General features: G+C 42.1%; 1 protein-coding gene across 5 annotated transcripts in view; it reads right to left on the bottom strand.

Annotated features, from left to right (window-relative positions):
* SORCS1 (sortilin related VPS10 domain containing receptor 1) overlaps positions 1–25099 on the bottom strand; it is an 834705-nt gene that overhangs the window by 71238 nt on the left and 738368 nt on the right. For 3 of the 5 annotated variants that reach the window (XM_040361653.1, XM_040361655.1, XM_040361654.1), the window contains exons 24-25: positions 22648–22747; positions 10309–10414 (exon numbers count right to left, since the gene is read on the bottom strand). In XM_040361653.1, the coding sequence (XP_040217587.1) occupies positions 10309–10414; positions 22648–22747 (206 nt within the window). Of the gene's footprint in view, positions 1–149; positions 353–10050; positions 10215–10308; positions 10415–22647; positions 22748–25099 lie in introns of all 5 variants that reach the window. The other 2 variants (XM_040361650.1, XM_040361651.1) reach the window with 2 other exon arrangements.

Raw genomic sequence — 25099 nt, 5'->3', positions numbered from 1 at the left:
CTGCGCTAAGGTGTGAATGCAGCCTTATGGCAGACCATCCAGCTGCACATACTCTCCTATCCTTTGCTCCCCTGCTGTTCTGTTATTTCAGGAAAGTGAACTGAAATGCCTGGAACTTTCAGGTATGGAAGAGCATGTGAATCACTCACCTTCCTCCCATGTGACAGTGCTGGTGTTTGGTGGTTGGTCCTTTAGGTACCTAGTGCTGTCACATGGGGGCGGGGTGACTTGAAGCTTACACAGGATTAACTGTCTTCTCTCTCGGCAGCCAAAAGGAGTCGCAGGGCAGTGGAGGGAAGATGAGTATGTGCAACTGATGGGACCAGCATGACAGTGAACTTGTCGTTCTGCCCTGCATGGGTAAAGCACAGGTTCATGTTAATATCTGACTGGCCACTAGAGGGAGACAAATCAGTGTATAAAATTCAATTCAAATAAAACTGAAACAGCTTAAAGGCATCACCAAATATTAATAAATATAATAGGTTTTAAATATGCTCTCCTGAAAGCACACTTTAGTGCCCCTTTAAAGTGACAAGTGCCCAAAAAGCAGCCTGAAAACGAAGACCTCCTACCTACTACAAGCATCATTAGGTGTGCATACTGTAACTACAGTCTTTTTCTTCTGGGCTTCTGGAGCAGTTCCAAATCCTCCAAAGGAAGACTCCCTAAAATATGAGGACCCTCACCCGTATCAAACAATGCAATGCTGGGCTGAGTAACCTATCAATAGGCCTAGTCCCTGTCAAGTGGATTGCTTGGGGTGGTGGGGCGCCTATGCTTAGAGTTTACGGAGTCAACCATAGGCGTGCGCAAGGGGTGTGCCAGGTGTGCCTGGGCACACCCTGATCCTGGGGTTGGCAACCTGTCAATGGTTGGTAGGTGACAGGTAAACCGCAATCCTGCCTTGCCGACACTCGAAACCTGGACAGGAGAGGTGGCGTGGGTGGAATTTAGTGGAACCGATCTGTATTTTCCTCCTGCAGCAGCTGAAAGTAGGCATCTCCTCCTCTCCCCTTTGTCATCATTCAGCTGCCACAGGAGGAAAATACAGGGCATCAGTACTAATATATGCCACCCCCTCCTTTCCCTGTTTCTGGTGCCCGGGTCCGCCATGTGCTCCATTGCTCCCCCTTCCTCCCATTGTTTCAGGATGGAGAGCAGGGAGGAGGCCAGTAAACATGTCAAATGCATATGTGTTGGAAATTTGGGGTGCACACCCTAATGCAATAGGCTGCGCACACCTATGGAGTCAACATTTACTTTGGTAGTTCGGAGGTCAACTTTGAGGGTCCCAGAAAGGAAAAACAGAGGTATGTATGGACACCTAGTGGTGCCAGCCCTTTTAGGCATGCATTATAATTTATGGTCTAATCACACTAGAGTGTTTTGTTAATATGGCTTATGGCACAGGTTAATGTGCTTTGTGTTAGGGCAACCCATTCATTATGGATTATTATTATTTAGGTACTTATATAGTGCTGTCAATTTACGCAGCGCTTTACATATACATTGTACATTCACATCGGTCCCTACCCTCAAGGAGCTTACAATCTAAGGTCCCCAACTCACATTCATATACTAGGGCCAATTTTAGACAGAAACCAATTAACTTATCAGCATGTCTTTGGAGGGTAGGAGGAAACCGGAGTACCCGGAGGAAACCCACACAGGCACAGGGAGAACATGCAATCTCCAAGCAGGTAGTGTCGTGGTTGGGATATGAACCAGTGACCCTTTTAACTGCTAGGCAAGAGTGCTATCCACTACACCACTGTGCCGCCCATGGATGGTCTGTCAACACACCACAACAGATGACAAGTGCATGACCCTTTTTTAACAATGAAGCACACCACAATGCAAGATAAAGGCTCTACTGGACAATGCATTGGGTGATATTCACAATGAATAGCATTGCAATGCACCACACATGGAGCAGGGACATTGCCTTGAATTGTGGTAGCGCTCCCATTTTAGCATACAATGAATTTGTGTTTTTTATGATGATGGATAAATACACTAGCTGAGTTTGTGATTTTTAAATTAAACTGTAACTAAAGCTAAAAAAGACAAATAGTCAACTTTCCCACTGTCTGCTCCTCTAATCTTCTGTCTCCTGCAAAGTAATGGCCTCTATCAAAATCTTCTGGGTGTGTCGAATAACTGCATCTCCTTTGGTTCCATCCACCAGCCCCTGCAGCCCCTGTCCAGAAGAGATGTGGGGCCTGGAGGATGGAACCATGATTCATGGCCAGAGCGTGCATCCTACACACTCCAAGAACTGCCCAGACCTATAATCTACCATAACTCTGCAAGAGAGCAAAGATCCAAGGACTGGGTACTGGGATAGGTTAGTATTGATAGCGATTTAACAGGCTGCTTATTGGGCACTGTTTTTGTTGTAGAGGCAAAGTCACTTTAAAGCTGAACTCTAGGACCTACAGTATTCAAATGGCATATTAAAAAAGTCGTCTTATACGCCGGAAAATACGGTAAATACCTTTTCTTATCCATCAGCAGTATATAGCAGTCTTGTGACTTCTATCAGTGTCTGGTTACAGCTTGTAGGAGGACATTCTACTCTAACTGTCCTATGAGGCTACAGGACCCCTGACCCTCTGTCTGGACAGTGCTGATTGGACCTGTACCCATTACATGCAGCTTCCCAAGAAGAAAAAAAACTCTCTAACAATACACACCAAACTGAGCATGTGCAGGGTGACTCCAAAAGCTCTGTCTTATCGGGAGATGGATTGGGGACAGTGGAAGAAAAGGAGGATAAGAGAAGCAGCCTTTTTACACAATGCGGATGATTAACCCCTTAGGTTCCACAGTGAGTAAAACAAGCATGCTTTACTGTATATACGACTGATTTTACTGTTCTGGGTTTAGTAACACTTTAAATTTTACATTTTAAATAGCAAACGATAAATAAAAAAAAAGAACAAACACAAGAAAAAAAAAACTCTTAAAACTCACAGCACCATATGTGGGAAGTATACTGTGGCTGACCTGCTTCTGAAAATGCTAGTCGCCAGGCTATCCTGCTGACTGTATGCCTTCATTATTTGCTGAGTCACTAAGGGGTCTGTTTATAAAAATTACCGCTGAGCGAATGTCTCAGCATTCATAAAGCCGTTGCAATTAAGCCCATTATTGTGTGTAACACGTTTACTTCCTATGATTGTCAGCTCCATCTAGTGGCCATAATTTGATTGAAATACCCAAATCGGGAAAATTCACGTAGAGTTACGCCGGCGTATCAGTAGATACGCTGTCGTAACTCTGAATCTACGCCGTCGTAAATTTAAGCGTATTCTGGAAACCAGATATGTTTAAATTAGGCTAAGATACGAGCGGCGTAAGTCTCCTACGCTGTCGTATCTTAGGGTGCATATTTACGCTGGCCACTAGGTGGCGCTTCCGTCGCTTTCAGCGTATAATATGCAAATTAGCTGGATACGCCGATTCAGAAACGTACGTGCGCCCAGCGGATTTTTTTACGTCGTTTGCGTAAGGCTTTTTCCGGCGTAACGTTACTCCTGCTATATGAGGCATAGCCAATGTTAAGTATGGACGTCGTTCCCGCGTCGAATTTTGAAAATTTTACGTTGTTTGCGTAAGTCGTTCGCGAATAGGGCTTTGCGGAAATTACGTTCACATCGAAAGCATTGACTATTTGCGACGTGATTAGGAGCATGCGCACTGGGATACGTTCACGGGTCATGTTTTATTTACATAAAACACGCCTACCTCTTGACAATTTGAATTCGGCGCGCTTACACCGGCAGATGTACGCTACGCCGCCGTAACTTAGGGCGCAGGTTCTTTGTGAATCCAGCCCCAGCCTCACTAAGTTACGGCGGCGTAGCGTATCTGAGATACGCTACGCCCGCACAAACTTACGGCGGGCTATCTGAATCTAGCCCCATATTATGGCCACTAGCTAAAGCTGACGATCGCACTAAATAAACACAAAAGACACATTGCAGAGATTAATTGTGATGACTGTGCAGACGCTGAGGCATTCACACAGCAAACCTTTTATAAATGAACCCCTGAGTATACAGATCAGTTGTGACGCTTGTTTTATGACTGAGATTAAGAAAGCATTGAAGACACAGACAACCAGGCAGCTAGCATTTTTAGAAGAAGATCAGCAATGGCAGTCTAAAGCTGGCTACACATTATACAATTTTCTTGTTCAATTCCCTTTAGATTTACCTTCAACTATGTACAGTAGTGCAAGGACTTACCTGATTGCATACAATTCTAAAGTGTTTAGGTTTGAGCTCGTATAATATGGTTTTGTAAATCTAAAGGAAATCTGTACAAGAAAATTGTATAATGTGTAGCCAGCTTAATGTTTTTTTTTTTTTTTTATTATCACAGTTTGGTCAAAATAATAAAATACTGAGCCTTGAAGAAGTATTCATACCCCTTGAAAATTTTCACATTTTGTCATATTACAACCAAAAACATTAATATTTTATTGGGATTTTATGTGATTGACCAACACAAAGTGGCACATAATTGTGAAGTGGAAGGAAAAAGATAAATGGTTTTCAAAAATGTTCACAAATAAATATCTGAAAAGCCCCCTTCACTCTGATACCCCTAACTAAAATCTAGTGGAAACCAATTGCCTTCAGGAGTCCCCTAATTAGTAAATAGTGTCCACCTGTGTGTAATTTAATTTCAGTATAAATACAGCTGTTCTGTGAAGCCCTCAGAGGTTTGTTAGAGAACCTTAGTGACCAAACAGCATCATGAAGGCCAAGGAACACACCAGACAGGTCAGGGATAACATTGTGGAGAAGTTTAAAGCAGGGTTAGGTTATAAAAAAAAAATCCAAGCATTGAACATCTCATGGAGCACTGTTCAATCCATCATCCGAAAATGGAAGGAGTATGGCACAACTGTAAACCTACCAAGACATGGCCGTCCACCTAAACTGACAGGACGGGCAAGGAGAACATTAATCAGAGAAGCAGCCAAGAGGCCCATGGGAACTCTGGAGGAGCTGCAGAGATCCACAGCGCAGGTGGGAGAATCTGTCCAGAGGACAAGTATTCTATTAGTGATTCACTCCACAAATCTGGTCTTTATGGAATAGTGGCAAGAAGAATGTCATTGTTGAAAGAAAGTCATAAGAGGTCCTGTTTGCAGTTTTTGAGAAGCCATGTGGGGGACATAGCAAACATGTGGAAGAAGGTGCTCTTCTCAGATGAGACCAAAATTTTACTTTTTGGCCTAAAAGCAAAATGCTACATGTGGCGGAAAACTAACACTGCACATCACCCTGAACACATCGTCCCCACTGTGAAACATGGTGGTGCAGCATCATGTTGTGGGGATGCTTTTCTTCAGCAGGTACAGGGATGCTGGTCAGAGTTGATGGGAAGATGGATGGAGCCAAATACAGGACAAATTTGGAAGAAAACCTGTTAGAGTCTGCAAAAGATTTTAGAATGGGGCGGAAGTTCACCCTAAACATACAGCCAGAGCTTCAATGGAATGGTTTCGATCAAAGCATATTCATGTGTTAGACTGGCCCAGTCAAAGCTCAGACCTAAATCCAATTGAGAATTTGTGGCAAGACTTGAAAATTTCTGTTCACAGACACTCTCCATCCAATCTGACAGAGCTTGAGCTATTTCGTAAAGAAGAATGGGCAAAAATGTCCCTCTCTAGATGTGCAAAGCTGGTAGAGACATCCCCAAAAAGACTTGCAGCTGTGATTGCAGTGAAAGGAGATTCTACAAAGTATTGACTCAGGGGGGCTGAATACAAATGTACCCCACACTTTTCACATATTTATTTTATTTATTTATAATTTTCCTTCAAAATTATGTACCACTTTGTGTTGGTCTATCACATTAAATCCCAATAAAATACATCTACGTTTTTGGTTGTAACATGACAAAATTTGGAAAATTTCAAGGGGTATGAATACTTTTTCAAGACACGGTAGGTAGCGGTGGTAGTTCTGATATTTTAATCATGACATGTCCTCTTTTAAAGTCTGATTGAATTTTCGGTTTAAACCAGCTAAATACATTCCAAGTGCATCTAAACAAAAAGCTGCAAAAAGTCCTACCGTTTTTTTTTTTTTCTTTAGAAAACAGCCACAGTCTGAGTAGAAAAGCCTTTCCCCTGCCAGCATGTTACAGAGAAGGGACGTTGCTCTGTGTGTAAGCTGGGATGTCGCTGCAGATGTCCAACATGCCCCTCGATGAATCAGAGCCAGAACCCTCCTGTCAGCAGGAAGCCTAAACTTTCGCTGATGTGCCCTGACTCATCAGGGGGCATGTCAGACCTCTAGATAAGGACCGCTGCTTCCACTCTGAAACATGCTGGCAGGGGACAGGCTTTTCTATTCAGGCTGTAGCAGCTTTACAAAGAGAATGAACTATAAGACTTTGCACATTTTTCACGTACCTGGAATGTATTTGATTTAAACTAAAAGTTCAATTGGGCTTTAATTATGGCCATTACGTGTATTTCACATCAATTCCCGGACACTGCTCAATGGGCATAGTGCTGTTTTATTATATAATATCATAAGGCTGCTTTGTTGAAGGTAAAAAAAAAAAGTCTGTGTCCTCTACAACAAAGTGAATGAGCAGCAGCTTCTATAGCGAGGTGCTTCGATTTCTAATAATGAAAGGGAATTTGAAATGAATCTTTATTAAGCCCTTTTTATAGCTTCTGTTGCGGCTCCTCCTGAGCTGGCTTATTTTGTTTAATGTGATTCATTCATTAATTCAGGATCAGAAGTGACTGTCTGAATTATGACAATCAGTCTTGGTTAGCAGTCCTTTTTCCATGTTCGGAAGCACCCAGCAGTAGGGGGGGGGGGGGGGCTGGGGAGCTCCAATTACCTGCACGTCTCGGGGGTTAGTTAGGAAAACAGGTAGGGTGACAAAGGGAATATGTAATAAAGATTACACAATCACAGGGATTCAATAACATTTTGCAATTTATTTTTTTGCCGCAATGCGCTAGTTTGCGACGTTCCTGAAATTCTAATTGCCTGTTGCAGGCTCGGTGAGAGGGAGCTAACTTACAAGCGTTGGATGATGTACTCGGTAGGAGCAAAGAAAGTTTGGTTGGTCATAAACACGCTAATGAGAGGAGCTATAACCCTAATCCTAACCCTAGTTTGACTACAATGGGGCAGTTGACAGTCAAAGCAATTCTCCAATGTGTTTTTAGTGCTGCCTTAGTGCTCATTTATGAACATGTTCAAGGGTGGCTCCAGTGAATTTGTTTTCAGTTTGGTTATTCTCTAAGTTACACCAGGGTTCCGTGGAACCCTAGGGTTCCTCCAAAGGTTGCTAGGGGTTCCTTGAGCAATGAGCAGTTTCTGCAGTTCCTACTGATGCCATTGATCTTTTTAGCTATCTGTAAGGGGGTAATTCTTCCCAATGACCATCACACTAATGTATCCTGAGTTGTAGGTATAGTAATTTTTAGCAGTGGTTCCCTGAGATCGGGATATTATTTTACGGGTTCCTTTGTGTTAAAAAGTTTGATAAAGGCTGACTTACACACTCCTTCCCAAATCTTATACACTAAGGGGCAGATCCACAGAGATCTGCACCCGCGCAGCGTATCAGAGATACGCTACGCCACCGTAACTTACCCGGCTTTAGTTCGAATCCATAAAGATTTTGTGCCATAAGTTACGGCGGCGTAGTCTATCTCTGGCGGCGTAACGGCGCGTAATTCAAATCGGCGATTAGGGGGCGTGTTTCATTTAAATGAAGGGCGTCCCCGCGCCGAATGAACTGCGCATGCGCCGTCCCTAAATTTCCCGCCGTGCATTGCGCTAAATGACGTCGCACAGTTCCCATGATTTTGAAATGGGACATCCAACAAGCTTATATATGTAGGTGTGATGGTCAGGTTTTCTCAAACTTTTATACTCATATAGTATATTTACCTAGCCCTGGAACCTCCTATTTCCCCACTGGAAGCCACACCTTTCTCAACATTTTCCAATCTCTATTTATTCCTATGGAAAGGCTGTCTAAAATCCATTCCAACTTTATATTCCATGGGGCAGATCCTCGTACAATTGCATGGGCGCAGTGTATGTGAGATACGCTACGCCGCTGTAACTTACTTTTTTAATCTTTGAATCCACAAAGAATTTGCGCCGTAAGTTACGGCGGCGTAGTGTATCTCTCGCGGCGTAACGGCACGCAATTCAAATCGGCGAGTACGGGGCGTGTTTCATTTAAATGAATAAACGAACTGCGCATGCTCCGTCCCTAAATTTCCTGCCGTGCATTGCGCTAAATGATGTCGCAAGGACGTCATTGTTTTGACGTGGACGTAAATTACGTCCAGCCCCATTCTTACGCAAACAAAATAAAATATTTTCAAATTTGACGCGGGAACGACGGCCATACTTAACATTGCGTACGCCACCAAATAGCAGCTTTAACTATACGCCGAAAAAAGCCGAACGGAAACAATGTAAAAGAATGCGACGGCCGCTCGTAGGTTCGTGGATCGTCGGAAATAGCTAATTTGCATACTCGACGCGGAATACGACGGGAACGCCACCCAGCGGACGCCGAAGAATTGCATCTAAGATCCGAAGGCGTACGAAGACGTACGCCTGTCGGATCTAACCCAGATGCTGTATCTTGTTTTGAGGATTCAAAACAAAGATACTACGCAGGAAATTTGAAAGTACGCCGGCGTATCACTAGATACGCCGGCATACTCTCTTTCTGGATCTGCCCCCATAGGAATAAATATGGAGAGTTGCTGGGGGTTGGGGAGCATTTAAAAGATAACACTGCTAAATTTACAGTTATCCTTAAATGCCGAAAGGATCTGAACATGTTTGTGATTATTCCTGAATATAGCTCAATTAGAATGCCAATTCCTTTGTAACTGTGCACACTCCCTGACACTGTTCCCCATCTCCTGAGGGGTTGATTTACTAAAACTGGAGAGTGCAAAATCTGATTCAGCTTTGCAATAGTAGCCAATTAACTTTTAACTTCAGTTTGTTCAATTAAGCTTTGGCAAACAAAAATAAAAAATTAAGCTGATTGGTTTTTATGCAGAGCTGCATCAGATTTTGGATTTACCAGTTTTAGTAAATCAACCCCTTATACTGATAAGAAGTAAAAATTAGCTTAGGTCATTCAGAATTGGTTTTGAAGGGCCAGCAAGTAAAACGGAGGAATGTTCTGACACCTAGTGGTACTTTTTCTATTTTTTTTAGTTTAATTGTTTTTATGCTTTAAAAGTAATGACACTCAACTAATATAAAGACCTGTTCAGTATGTACTAGTTGTATTTAATTTCTATTAAATTGCATATAAACTCTAACTTAATGACATGTTATTTCCTAATACTGTTCTCTTTTTTAACCTTTGTTGCATATTAGCACTCCTGATCACCTGCAACCTCTATGAAGCCACTTCCATTCACCCCAGTGATTGCTGCATGACATTTCTAAGGGTCGTTTCCTGATGGTGACAACATTGGACAATGCTTGTGCAATATGCATCTGCAGGGACACGTGTGGTCTCCATTGGAAAAGCTAATGAATGAAAGAAAATAGGATGGACAGAGCGCTGTCACCTTAGAACAGGAAGTGCTTTCATAGCAGAATCTCCAGGTATCATTTTAACGAAAACTGCATAATTAAAAAAGATTAAAAATTAAGAAGTTACTTTTTACAAGACATATGACTTTCTAATCATTGGGTTTTTAGGTCGACTTTTGTTTTGTTTTTCCCCGAATGGTATGTCCAACATGTCTTAAAGACCTAATGACAAATTATGACATGTTCATAGCCTTTTATATGTAGAGTATTCTAATTTAAGGTGAAATCTACAAGACTCACCAGCTTCATAAAAGCTATTATTTAAATTGTTTGTATGCTTTGCAAATTTTTATTGAATCCCTTTGACTATCTCAGAAAAGAAGGGTAATACAGAGTGCTCGGTCATTCAGACAGGTACAACTAGCAAGGTTGGGTTCCTGCCCAGCCAATCAAGGACTAGCTACTTATTTACCTATGGGCTGTGTTTCCAACTTGCCCTCTAACAGATGCTGAGGACCCACCGGCTGAGTCTGAGTGACAATGGGTGACAAGCTTTCATTTTGACTGCCTGGACTGACCATCTCTCGCTCTTTCTCATTCTGCATCTGTGCATATACATTAATTCCAGGAATTTTCCTAAAAACATCAACAGAGACGTCATTGCTTTGGAGAGCAGCAGTCGGCCGGCAGGCCGGCAACACCACCAGACGAGGAACGGGACTACGATTACCTTTTGAATTTGTAGATGACGAAGACTGCCAACCCCACAAAGACCACGGACAACAGCATGAGCATGGCCGAGCCGCTGTGACTTGGAGTCAGGTCCACCAAAGGAGCTGCAAAGGGTAAAGTGGCTAAGTTTAATGACCTAATGAAAGCAAAGAAGCACACTTTAAGACTTCAAAATTATTACAACATTAATATTTAGTAAATATACTAACTAAGGCGAGGACATTTAAAAAAATTAGTGGGCTCAGGGGAGACATCTCATAGGCAGGCCCCCCATTTTTTAAATAGACCCCAGCTCCAATAGTCCAGTACTTTGGAGTCAAAAAAAGAAATAGGCAAAGTTTAAGAGAAAGACCCCCAACTGCACTGATAAAAGTGACAACAGGACTCCAGAATAGTTGGGTGTCTGGTGGGGCCCCTCTAATTTTGTTGTCCCTAATTTGTATAACTATTAAACCTGACCTGACCTAGAACCTTGTGGTATGGCATAACAAACATATCATACTTACCTCCACTGTGCAGTTCGTTTTGCACAGAGTGGCCCCAATCCTCCTGTTCTGAGGTCCCACAGCGGCTCTCTCGGCTCCTCCCCGCAATAGATAAACCCCTCTGGGAAGCTCTCTCCTGAGGGGGGTTACCCTGTGGGTGCATACAATCCACATCCATAGCTGCCGAGTTTATGACTCAGTCCCGCCCCCTGGCGCCCGCATCATTGGATTTGATTGACAGCAGTGGGAGCCAATGGCTGTGCTGCTATTAATCTATCCAATAAAGAGCCGAGAAGAGCTGAGAAGCAGTAGAGAGAGCGACGCGGGATTGCTCCAACTAAAATTCGGGACTCAGGTAAGTAAAACAGGGGAGGGGGCTGGGGGGCCAGACAGTGCAAGGTGTTATTTCACCTTAATGCATAGGATGCATTAAGGTGAAAAAACACTAAGGTTTACAACCGCTTTAAGCAGCAAAACCCATGTGGACTGTGCTTTGTTCTGTAGGGCTATATACAGAATTTCTAAAACAAACTCATGAATCTGACACATGATAAACTCAAAATACATTTTACTGAAGTTCTTTGGATTTCAACCATTTTAGCGTGCACAAATGGAACTCTGTGTGACCTTTAATGCTGATTCTCTTTTTCTCTTTATTCAACACTGAAATCTTCTCAAAAATAAACTATGAACATAGGGAAAATGCTCCAGAATACACAACCCAATAATGATCCAATATTGTTGACATTCTATGCATAGATGGTCCAGTACAATACCTACCATAAGTTTTTTTCCAACCCTCCTGGAATTGATTTTGGTTTTCTTTTGATGGAGCAGTCCTTTTATGACAGTCCCCACAATCCAGGGAATATCTGGAGTCTGTTTATTGCCTTCACCAAGCAGGCCCTAACAGGACTTCTCTCTCAGATCCTATCGTACACATATCTATCACGGGGAAAGCCATTCCTGGCATGTTTGGATAACATCCATCACAAAGGCTTAAATAATATTTGCATGGAAATAGTGCCTAATTTTACTCAAAGTCTTTTGCGACAGTCCTGATATGAAAGTGGTTGTAAAGGCAGAAGGCTTCTGTGTGCAGTAGCCCCCTTCAGCCATTCCCTAATACTTACCGGAGCCCCATCTAGATCCAGTAATGTTGTAGGAGAAGAAAAAAAAAAGAAACCACGCTCTTAAATCATATAAATTACATATCATAAAACACCATAGTGAATAAACAAATAAATGTTCAGTTCAATTATAAAAAATACATAACAATTGTGAAGTCCATGTATAAATCCCACATGTGAATAACGTCCTCAGTGAGTATAGAAAAGGTTCCACTCCACCAGCATGCAGACATACAATGCACTCACCAGACTTTGACCCATATTACATGGAGTCAAATTAGGCATATGGTAAAATCCAAGATGTCGTACATGAGGTCACAGGAATGAATCCAAACCGCTGCTTTTATCTATTCAATATTTATGTAGATAGCGTATTCAAAGCTCCAGTTTTGTCAAATAGAGAGGGAGCGGAAATAATGCTCTCATGGTGCAGTAATTTGAATAATTTATTTAAAAATAAGGTTGTATTTCACTTACATTAAAGAAGACAAGGATCAGCATATATTCTAAAGGAACCGCTGCCTAGCGCTCCACCTACGTTCCAGCTAACCGGAAATAACATATTGGATTCATTCCTGTGACCTCATGTACGACATTTTGGATTTTCCCATATGCCTAATTTGACTCCCTGTAATAGGGGTCAATAAAGTCTGGTGAGTGCATTGTGTGTCTGCATGCAGGTGGAGAGGAACCTTTCCTATACTCACTGAGGACGTTATACACGTGTGGGATTTATACATGGACTTCACAGTTTTTTATCTATTTTCTATAATTCTAATGAAGATTTATTTGTTTATTCACTATGGTGATTTATGATATGTAATTTATGATATAAAAGCGTGGTTACTTTGCTTCTTTTAACGGTTTTAGGTGTTTTTTACACTTTACAACACGTAGCTCCTAAATGTAGTTTATTTGTTTTTTGGTCATTGATTTGCACAGGTTATTGGTTTCTATATTTTCTTTGATGTTGTAGGAGTGACTCTGCCCTTCCTCATTGGCTGAGACAGCAGCACGGCGTGATTGAATCCCGCTGCTGTCAATCAAAGTCGGTCAGCCAATGAGGAGAGAAAGGGGATGGGGCAGGGCCATGGCTCCATGTCTGAATGGATACAAGGAGCTGTGGCTTAGCTCGGGTGCTTCATAGCAAGCTGCCTGCTGTGGGGGCACTTAACAGGAGGGTGGCGAGAGGAGCAGCGAAGAGGGGCCCAAGAAGAGGAGGATCTGGACTGCTCTGTGCAAATCCACTGCACGGAGTAGGTAAGTATAAACATGTTTGTTATTTTTAACTAAAAAAAAAACAAGACTTTACAATCACTTAAAGGCTCCACCTAGGAACCTCCTACTCCTTTGGCATATTTTTCTGTTTGGCCACAAATCTGCCCCAACACACTATCCAAAATAAGGATCGGTTGGCCATTTAAAAGTATACAGTGCACAGATGTATGCCAAGATGAAGGCACATTCCTACATTCATGTAAAATGGTGAAAAGTTAAAGAGTTGTTTCACAATTATGTGTATTTATTAAAAAAAAACATACTGTGCAAATTCCTCAATCATTCACACAGCTGTATCACTGTAATGTGTCCAATATGTTTATTTCCTATGCTTGTCAACTTCATGTATTGGCCATAATTTGTAATTTTCTTAATTGCAGTATTTCAGGAAAAAAAATGCATTATGACCAATAGATGGTGCTAACAATCCTAGGAAATATAGGAACATGTTTGCACTAGAGAGGCTCTTAGACCCCTTTTAAACTGGGGCCGCGGCTGCATTAGCGCTAAAGTGCTGCTCATTTTAGTGGCGCTTAAGCGCTGTTTAAGCAACGCTTTTTCGGTCACTAGAAGGGGTTAAAAACTCCTGTTTGGTCAGGGGAGCTCCCACCCACCCCAAAGATGCTGCTTGCAGGACCGCAAGCGCACTGCCCCAGTGTGAAAAGACACACTGGAATGAATGCAAGGCGGTTTTCAGGCGCTCAGCAGAGGCTATTTCCAGCGCTAAAGCACCTGAAAACCACACCAATGTAAATGGTGTCTTACTCATAGGCTTGGCAATGTGAGAAGGACAGCAGAACTGAGACAGATCGCTGCTCCAGGTGAGTGATATGCTCCACCAAAAAGGAAGGGCTGGGTGCTAGCTCCTGCTCACAGACATGAACATGTAGGCCAAGTGAGAACAATTAGCTGCACCCCAACATCCGTCCAACAGGTTTACTGCCACCAGGACTAAAACAGACCAAGGGGGTGACGACGTTTCACACATATATTGTGCTTCTTCAAAACCCCTTTTTTCCTTGCTTAGTCTAGATGTAAGAAGGAACAGTAAAGCATAACCCCTTTGTAGCTAATTTGGCTGTCATCTATATATATATATTTAAAAAAATATTAAATTGTGGAATATAAAAAACAATGCATCAAATGTTAAAAACTGACTTGACAAGAGACATCAGTTGATTAAACAAGGCATACAAAACAAGTCTTTAATCTTCGTTACAACAACTGATTAATACTCAAATTAAATGCACAAATGTCTCTAATGAGGACCATTACGGAGATTTAATGAAATTATACTTTTGAGCACTGTTTGTTGGGCTATTTTTCTAATTGGCTGCTTATTAAAAATGCCATTGATTTAAAAAGATTGTATTGTATTTTCCTTTCCTCATCTCTCAAGCTTCAAGTTAATGCCTGATGAGAAGTGACATCTATTGGTGGTGTTGGTGTTTCTCTATGAGATATCGGTGTTTTGCTTCTTATTTATTACCATTTTAATCAGCACAGTGCCTCTTATCCTTCTATGTACTACAGGTGTCTCATAGTAATGTAGAAGAGTCACAGCAGCAAAAGACCAAGAAGATTGGGTGTGCCTCCTTCTTTAATTTATTAGGATTTTTCTTTAACTTTTTTTTAGAGCATAGGTCTTAAGTGCTTGGTATGAATTAGAGATGGACCCCCACACCATTTATTTTCTTTATTTTCTTTTTTTTAATTAAAGCGGTTGTATAGTAAATTTTGGAACTTATAATACTTATAATATATTTAATAAGGCTTACCTGTAGGTAAAAAAAAATCTCCTAAACCTTTACAGTTTAGGAGATATTCCCCTTGCAATGAGCCGCTGACTGCAGCGGCGCATGCGCACAGGGCAGTCTCGGCTTAAGGCCCGGCAGATGACAGAAGTGAAGACATCGCAGCTCCAGCCACTCACAGTGCTGGAGCAGCGATAACCGGAAGACAAGCCGAAGCAACATGTCAGCTACCTCCGCGTGGACCAGGTAAGTTACCGACGCCTCATTTTAAGGTAAGTATTTCATAATGAGCTAGTATGCTGTGCATGCTAGCTCATTATGCCTTTTGCCTTACATGTGACCAAAAAATGTAAAATGTCATGGGACTATACAACCGCATTAACAACTACTTTGTTTACATGCTAAATTAAAAAGGTAAGGTGACGTCACTAGTTGGTAAGGAAGGTGTAGGCACCCACTGCTTCCTTGACAACCATTGACAGCGGAAAAAAAAAAGCAGGAGAAAACAACAGCTACTAAATATGATGTTTGGCTCTTGCCGAACTGGCTAAAAGTCCAATATTCTACCAAAAACGCCTGAAGTAGCTTATTTGGTAAACTTATCACTTCTGAGTATTCCTTTGGTGGCAGCAATTAAAGTTGTTCTAAAGGCAGAGGGTTTTTTATCTTAATTCATTAAGATAAAAAACCTTCTGTGTGCATAAGCCCCCCTAATACTTACCTGGACCCCATCTCAATCCAATGATGTTGCACGAGAGCCACAAAGGCCTGGAAACTCTCCCATTGGCTGAGACAGCAGATGGCGCCATTGGCACCCACTGCTGTCAAAGTCAGTGAGCCAATGAGAAGAGTGAGTTCATATCTGAACGGACACACAGAGCAGCAGCTCGACTCGGGTGACCCCATAGCAAGCTGCTTGCTGTGGAGGGCACTTGGCAGGAGGGAGGGGCCAGGAGTGGCATTGAGGGACCTGAGGAGAGGAGGATTTGGGCATCTCTGTGCAAAACCACTGCACTGCGCACCGTGGTTCAATCCTCTCACCCCTTTTCTATTACAGGAGTCAGCAGTGATGTGGGGGGGTGGGTCAGAGGATGGAACCACATCATGAAGCGAGGAACACAGGCATCCAACATTTGCTCTGACCACTGGAAAGGTGAGAATAATAAATACCCTTTCTCTTGCAGGAAACTTTTGGCTTTTCTAAGCTTACAGGGTAATTTTACCAAGTGATCGGTTTGCCAACTCCTGCCTTCAAAACCTTCCTGTTGGTCAATCTTGTCATCCATCAAAGCACTGAATTAACAGGCAGGCGCGGGAGCGAGTAGGTGGACTATACTTGGAAATTTTGTATAAGGCAGATTAAAGTGCCTCAGGTTTCAGGGGTTCCTGGGCACTTGAATAGGGGCAAAAGTATCCATATCATTATTTTCTAAACAAAATAACCTGTAGGTATAGTAGGGGCTCTTCATAATGGTCACAGCAGAACTAGATGATCTCACCAACAGAGGAAATTGTCAAGTGGTTTAAAGCCTCGTACACGCGATAGGTTAACCAGAGGACAACGGTCTGAAGGACCGTTGTCCTAGGTTAACCGATGAAGTTGACTGATGGTCCGTCACGCCTACACACTATAGGTTAAATAACCGATCGTGTCAGAACGCGGTGACGTAAAACACAACGACATGCTGAAAAAAACGAAGTTCAATGCTTCCAAGCCTGCGTCGACTTCTGACCGATGGTCGTGCCTACTAACGATCGGTTTTGACCTATCGGTTACCAATCCATAGGTTAATTTTAAAGCAAGTTGTCTTTTTTTTAACCTATGGTACAATAACCTATGGGGCCCACACACGATCGGTTTTGACCGATGAAAACGGTCCTTCAGACCGTTGTCCTCTGGTTAACCTATCGTGTGTACGAGGCCTAACACTTCCTTTTTAAGTGGTCTGACCCTTTAATTGTGCAAGACTCGGAACAGCTCATTAATAACTCTGTAGATGCCTGGAAATGAATAGGCGTCCTGCAGAAGACAACGCAGAGTGAGCTGAGGTATGCAATCAGTATAGAGCCGGGGCACCAGGAACATCTGCTTTGCTGCTAATGGGATGCAAAAACATGAATTGACATTCCCCAGGATCTTATTAACAACCATGCTAGCAAGATGTAAGTTACACACTGTGGACCTTCTTATCTGTATCCTTCCTTTCCTCTGCCAAGACGTCCCTGGACAATTTTCTACTCACAGTCTCCACCACATCTGTTACCTCCACTGGATTCCCAAGTATGATCTGGGACCTTATTTATAAGCAATTTGGACATATCTGAGACTTAAAAGGGTACAGCTAGATACGGCTAATTAGTTGGTTGTATTTCACTTGCATTAAACAGAAAAGATAACTGTGGATTCCTGTGGTTTGATTGACTGCATTGAAAAAAATCACTTTTTTTTAAGGTCTTATTCATTTTCTAAAGTTCTGCTAGCATTTGAGCAAGTTTTTTTTTTCTGTTCATAATAACTGACCTTCCATTAACTAGCATGAGAGAAGACACATAAAACTCCAGGGTATTTAGTTATTTTTTTGCTTTAAATTTGTCAATCAACTATGGCTGCAATGTTCACTCTCAACCCAAAACTGTTCTCCACCACAAGATGTCTTATGCCTCGTACACATGACCGGTTTTCCCATCGGGAAAAATGCCATGAGAGCTTTTGGCCGGGAGAACCGGCCGTGTGTATGCTTTATCGGGAAAACTGCCATGAGAGCTTTTGGCCGTGAAAACTGGCCGTGTGTATGCTTCATCAAGAAAACTGCCGGGAAAAAAGAGAACCAGCTTTCTTTTTTCATGGGTAATTACAGGGTAATTTTACCAAGTAATCGGTTTGCCAACTCCTGCCTTCAAAACCTTCCTGGTGGTCAATCTTGTCATCCATCAAAGCACTGAATTAACATGCAGGCGCAAAAGCGAGTAGGTGGACTATACTTGGAAATTTTGTATAAGGCAGATTAAAGTGCCTCAGGTTTCAGGGGTTCCTGGGCACTTGAATAGGGGCAAAAGTATCCACATTATTATTTTCTAAACAAAATAACCTGTAGGTAATGGACTGAAAAGCATGAGGCTGAAAAGCACGAATTGTCTCTCACCAAACATTTACTAACACGAGGATCAGCAAAAGCAGCCCAAAGGGTGGCGCGGTTTGAATGGAACTTCCCCTTTATAGTCCCGTCGTACCTCGTGTACATAACCGTGCTTTGAACGGGCAGTATTTGGCCTGAATGTGTGTATGCAAGGTAGGCTTGCGAGGAATCCCGTCGGGAAAAACATTGTTTTTTTTTTCTGCCGAGAAAAATTGATTGAATGACATCCAGCCTCAGGCCTCGTACACACGACCGAGTTTCTCGGCAAAAACCAACAAGAAACCGGTCATGTGTACATTTTCGTTGAGGAAACTGTCCAGAAACTCGACGAGCCAAAAAGAGAGCAAGTTCTCTATTTCCTCGACGGGAATGGAGAAACTTGCCTTGTCGAGTTCCTCGACAGCCTAACAAGGAACTCAAAGAGGAAAACGATGTGTTTCGCCCGTCTAGTTCCTCGGTCGTGTGCATGGAAGATCAAATAAGGGCTGTGAGCCCAGGGCATCATGGTCCCGCCACCTGAACATGGCGCCCTGCACTGTACAGTGTATTGACAGGCAGAGTGTAGTTGACGTGCATTTTTCAAGACCATCAACCACTTGAGAAGACCGATGAGAACCTTCTGCATTAGGTGACCAACCAGAAGACATCAGAAAAACTATGTTGAAAAATAAAAGAACAACATACTGCTTACAGGGTTTTCTATAGGAGAGCATGGAGGCTGGAAAGGAGTGCTCAACTTTAGACATAGTTTTTAATTTTTTAATTTTGGATACAGTAGAAAAGCATTAGAACTTCTGTTGTGCTTTACCTTGCATGATAATATGAGGTCTGCTTATCAGGGAGCCCTTCACTCCCTGTTTAAAACATGTTATGCTAAAGCCATAAAGGCAAAAAAAAAAAAAAAACGAAGAAAAATGTAAAAAGTATTGCAGCTTAGCAGCTTAAGAGTGATCTTATAATATTGGTAACTGGCTTCTATAGAGCCTCAAAAACACAACATCTTAATCATACATTAACAGGAAAACATATTCAAAAGCTAAACTATTTATTTTCCCAGTGACCTCGGAACACCGTCCCTCTAATATAAAAACTAAATTATGTCTAATATGCAACCCAACTCATGTCTCTCTAACATACAATACAACTCATGTCTCTCTAACTTACAATACAACTCATGCCTCTCCAACTCATGCCTCTTTGTTGTAAAACACAATTGATGTTTTTCTAATGTCTCTAGAACATACTATACAACTAATATGTCTTCAACATGCAGTCCAACTTTTGTCTCGCTAACATAAAACTTAACTGTTTCTCTAATATATACAATAACATCTCTAAAGCCCTGTACACACGATCGGTCCATCCGATGAGAACGGTCTGAAGGACCGTTTTCATCGATTAACCGATGAAGCTGACTGATGGTCAGTCGTGCCTACACACCATCGGTTAAAAAAAACGATTGTGTCAGAGCGCGGTGACGTAAAACACAACGACGTGCTGTAAAAACGAAGTTCAATGCTTTCAAGCATGCGTCGACTTGATTCTGAGCATGCATGGATTTTTAACCGATGGACGTGCCTACAAACGATCGTTTTTTTTTCTATCGGTTAGGTATCTATCGGTTAAATTTAAAACAAGATTGTTTTTTTTTAACCTATGGATAATTAACCGATGGGGCCAACACACGATCGGTTTGGTCCGATGAAAACGGTCCATCAGACAGTTGTCATCGGTTTGACCGATCATGTGTACGCGGCATAACATATAATACAGCTCATGTCTTTATACTGTACAACCCAATTAATGTCTCTCTAACATTACAATGAATGTCTTTAGAATACAGCTGATCTCTCTTTAACATACAACACACTAGGAGGCCTCTATACCTTACAACCCAACTCATGACTTTCTAACCTACAACCTTACCCATGTCTCTCTAATATATAATAAAACATACACTAAAACATACAACCCAACTCATGACTCTCTAACCTACAGCCCAACCCGTCTCTAACATACAACCCAACGTATATGTCTCTAACTTGAAACCCAACTCAGGTTTATCTAACATAAAAACCTACATGTGCCTCTAATATACAACCCAACACATGTCTCTCTAACATAAAATACCGCTCTTGTCTCTCTAAAGCCTCATACACATGATCGGACTTCCATCTGACTTTTCCGTGGATTTTGGTCCGAATGGGCGTTAGCCTCACGTGAACTTGTTCTGCATACACACGGCAGGACATTTTCAGCCAACTTTCACCAAATCACGTGGTTTTTCAGCTCTTTACCGCCACCCTTTGGGCAACTTCTGCTATTACTGTATGATCTTTAGTATTGATTCTGAGCATGCGTGTTTGTACTTTGGACTTTAGATGGAATTGTGTACACACGATTGGATTTTCCTCCATCGGACATTTGTTGCCGAAAAGTTTGAGAGCATTCACGGCGAACATTTGTTCGATGAAAAACTAAAAACAATTGTCCGATGGAGCATACACACGGTCGGATTTTCCGATAAAACACGTCCTTCAGACAATTGTTGTCAAAAAGTCAGATTTTGTGTATGGGCCTTAACGTACAACCCAGCTCATACAATATTACTCATGTCTCTCCACCACATAATATTGCTAATGTCTCTCTAACATATAATATACAGCAGCGTTTCTCAACTCCAGTCCTCAAGGCGCCCCAACAGGTCATGTTTTCAGGATTTCCCTCAGATGGAATGGCTGTGGTAATTACTAAGGCAGGGAAACTGATCAATTCACCTGTGCAAAATAATGGAAATCCTGAAAACATGACCTGTTGGGGCGCCTTGAGGACTGGAGTTGAGAAACACTGATATACAGTATCTCACAAAAGTGAGTACACCTCTCACATTTTTGTAAATATTTTATTATATATTTTCATGTGACAACACTGAAGAAATGACACTTTGCTACAACGTAAAGTAGTGAGTGTACAGCTTGTATAACAGTGTAAATTTGCTGTCCCCTCAAAATAACTCAACACACAGCCATTAATGTCTAAACCGCTAGTAACAAAAGTGAGTACACCCCTAAGTGAAAATGTCAAAATTGGGCCCTATTAGACACTTTTCTTCCCCGATGTCATGTGACTCGTTAGTGTTACAAGGTCCCAGGTGTGAATGAGGAGCAGGTGTGTTATATTTGGTGTTATCGCTCTCATTCTCTCATAACTCAATGGTTCAACATGGCACCTCATGGCAAAGAACTCTCTGAGGATCTAAAAAAAAAAAGAATTGCTGGTCTACATAAAGATGGCCTAGGCTATAAGAAGATTGCCGAGACCCTGAAACTGAGGTGCAGCATGGTGGCCAAAACCATACAGCGGTTTAACAGGACAGGTTCCACTCAGAACAGGCCTCACCATGGTCAACCAAAGAAGTTGAGTGCACATGCTCAGCGTCATATCCATGACGTCATATCCATGTCTTTGTCTGTCCCTTTTTATCTCACTGAAAAAAGATAAGAGGACTGCTCATAGCTGGATTAACTCTTTGTGGCAAAACTGGGCACAGATGACATGAAATCCTATACTGTACAAGGCGCAAGCCTTAATTAAAAAAAATGTTTTCGGGTTTACATCCACTACTAAGTCTCTCTGATATACAAACCAACTGATGACTCTCTAACATACAACACATATCGGGCCAGATTCACAAAAGAGATACGACGGCGTATCTCCTGATACGCCGTCGTATCTCTGTGATCCGCCCGTCGTAACTATGCGGCTGATTCATAGAATCAGTTACGCATAGATAGCCCTAAGATCCGACAGGTGTAATTGACTTACACCGTCGGATCTTAGGATGCAATTCTAGGCTGGCCGCTAGGTGGCGATTCCATTGCGGACGGCATAGAATATGCAAATGACTAGTTACGGCGATTCACGAACGTACGCTTTACCCGTCGCTCTAAATTTACGTTGTTTCCGTCGAGATATGCCGCGTAAAACTAAGGCTGCCCTCTGGGTGGTGTAACCCATGTTAAGTATGGCCGTTGTTCCTGCGTCGAAATTTTAAATTTCACGTTGTTTGCGTAAGTCGTCCGTGAATGGCGCTGGACGCCATTTACGTTAACGTCGAAACCAATGACGTCCTTGCAACGTCATTTAGTGCAATGCACGTCGGGTAATTTGACGGACGGAGCATGCGCAGTACGTTCGGCGCGGGAACGTGCCTAATTTAAATGGTGCCCACCCTATTTGAATTAGGCGGGCTTGCGCCAAGCGGATTTACGTTACACCGCCGCAAGTTTACAGGTAAGAGCTTTGTGAATCAGGCACTTACGCTGTAAACCTGTGGCTGTGTAACGTACATGGGATACGTTACGCCGCCGCAGCGTAACGTATTTCTACCTGAATCTGGCCCATCATGTCTTTCTAAGATGGAAGGAAGATTGGCTGGTAAAAGAACATTTTGGTTGATAGCCCTAAACTACAAATCCTGATGAGTGCTGGTCTTCTAGTTTTCTGGAAAATAAGATATCATTACAGAAAAAAACATAAATCATAGCAGTTACCTGCTGTTAAATGAGCTACATGGACCATGATTCGGACCCCGGGTTTCAGCTCAAAATGAACCATGTCTTGATTGAGTTTGTTGATGAACACATCAGCAATCTGTCAAAAGAAACAAATGGTTAATTAAAACAAAATCTAGTTCTAGTTCATGAAACAGTTATCATCCTTCTCACTGTTTAAATTATTATTGCCATAACACTATTATTTTTTCATTGTGTTGATGTGACCTTGGTTGCTTCTAGCAGTACGTGTATATGTATGCGTATTTTTTTTTATTTTTTTACAGTGATTTATTACATACAGCTTTTAGTTTTGCTAAAAAATAATTAAAAAGGTAATTTACTGTATCAATGCAATATACTGTATATAATGGGTAATGCCTAAACAAAGATGGTTCCATCCTTCTGGAGAGAAAAGTAGATGAAGGAATTATCAGGGGAGTAGTGTGATCTCTGAGTGTAATAAATACCTGGAAGTGTTACATCAATATTTGCCACAAGTGCACTTAACATGAAACATATACACTCATCTGCCACTTTATTAGGTACACCTGTTCAATTGCTTTGTAACACAAATTTCTAATCAGTCAATCACATGGCAGCAACTTAATGCATTTAGGTATATAGACATGGTGAAGACGACTTGCTGAAGTTCAAACCAAGCATCAGTACGGATGGTTGTTGGTGACAGACGGGCTGGTTTTAGTATTTAAAAAAAATGCTGATCTATTGGGATTTTCATGCATAACCATCTCTTGGGTTTGCAAAGAATTGTTTGAATAAGAGAAAATATCCAGTGAGTGGCAGTTGTGTGGATGAAAATGTTGATGTCAGATGTCAGAGGAGGATGGGCAGATGATAGGAAAGGCTACATTAACTAAAATAACCACTCGTTACAACCAAGATATGCAGAATACCATCTCTGAATGCACGACACATTGAACCTTAAAGGGATTGTAAAGGTTCATGTTTTTACCTTAACCACTTCAGACCCGTGCTATAGCCGAATGACGGCTACAGCGCGGACCTGAAAATCCAACTAGACATCAATTGACGTCCACCCCTTTGCGCGTTCCCCGCGCGCGCTCCAGAGCGTGCAGCGGGGAAACTCTGTGTTGGCCGTGTCCCTTGGACACAGCCAATTACAGATCCCCGCAAACGGCCAATCAGAGTGGCCGTTTGCGATGCGATCTGTGCGGCCAATGAGAGATGATCTCATATGTAAACATATGAGATCATCTCTCATTGCTTTTTTACACAGAGACAGCGTTCTGTCTCTGGAGAGGAGAGCGATCTGTGTCCCTTGTACATAGGGACATAGATCGGTCACCCCCCCCCCAGTCACCCCCCCTCCACTTACAGTTAGAACACTGAGCAGGGAATACATTTAACCCCTTCCTCACCCCCTAGTGTTAACCCCTTCAATGCCAGTCACATTTATACTGTAATTAGTGCATATTTATAGCACTGATCGCAGTATAAATGTGAATGGCGCCAAAAATGTGTCAAAAGTGTTCGATGTGTCCACCATAACGTCGAAGTCCCAATAAAAATCGAAAATCGCCGACAATATGTAGAAGAATACGTACCGGCCTAAACTGAGAAAAAAATGTGTGTTTTTTTTTTAAATTGGGATATTTATTATAGCAACAAGTAAAAAATATTGTATTTTTTTCAAAATTGTCGCTCTTTGTTTATAGCGCAAAAAATAAAAACCGCAGAGGCGATCAAATACCACCAAAAGAAAGCTCTACTTGTGAGGAAAAAAGGACGTCAATTTTGTTTGGGAGCCACGTCGTACGACCGCGCAATTGTTAGTTAAAGCGAAGTAGTGCCGGAAGCTGAAATTTCACCAGGGCAGGAGGGGGGTATATGTGCCCAGTAAGCAAGTGGTTAATGCATTAAGGTGAAAAAACATTCAACGATTTCAGCCCTGGTTTACTTACCTGAGCCCTCGAAAGTCCCGCGTTCAAAACGCGCTTGATGTCAGCCCGGTCTTCTTGGCTCTTCATTGGTTCCCCATTGGCTCACGCTGCTGTCAATCAACTACAATGGCGTGAGGGCCAGGGCCAAGTCCTGTAGTCGGCGGCTATGGACGCCAGCTAAGCACAGGAAACTGAGGCTACAATTCACATGATGAGTCTCGATTTCAGATGTGACATTCAGATGGTAGGGTCAGAATTTGGTGAAAATAACATGAAAGCATGGATCCATCCTGCCTTGTATCAACAGTTCAGGCTGGTGGTGGTGTAATGGTGTGGGGGATATTTTCTTGGCACACTTTAGTACTAATTGAGCATTGTTTAGCATCGTTTAAACACCACGGCCTACCTGAGTATTGTTGCTGACCATTTTCCATCCCTTTATGACTACAATGTACTCATCTTCTTCTCATTCTCGATGATGCACCATGCCACAAAGCTCAAATCATCTCACCACTGGTTTCTTGAAC

Source organism: Rana temporaria, chromosome 8, assembly GCF_905171775.1.
Source record: "Rana temporaria chromosome 8, aRanTem1.1, whole genome shotgun sequence".
NCBI lineage: Eukaryota > Metazoa > Chordata > Amphibia > Anura > Ranidae > Rana > Rana temporaria.
This window is presented reverse-complemented; position numbering and strand designations above follow the sequence as displayed.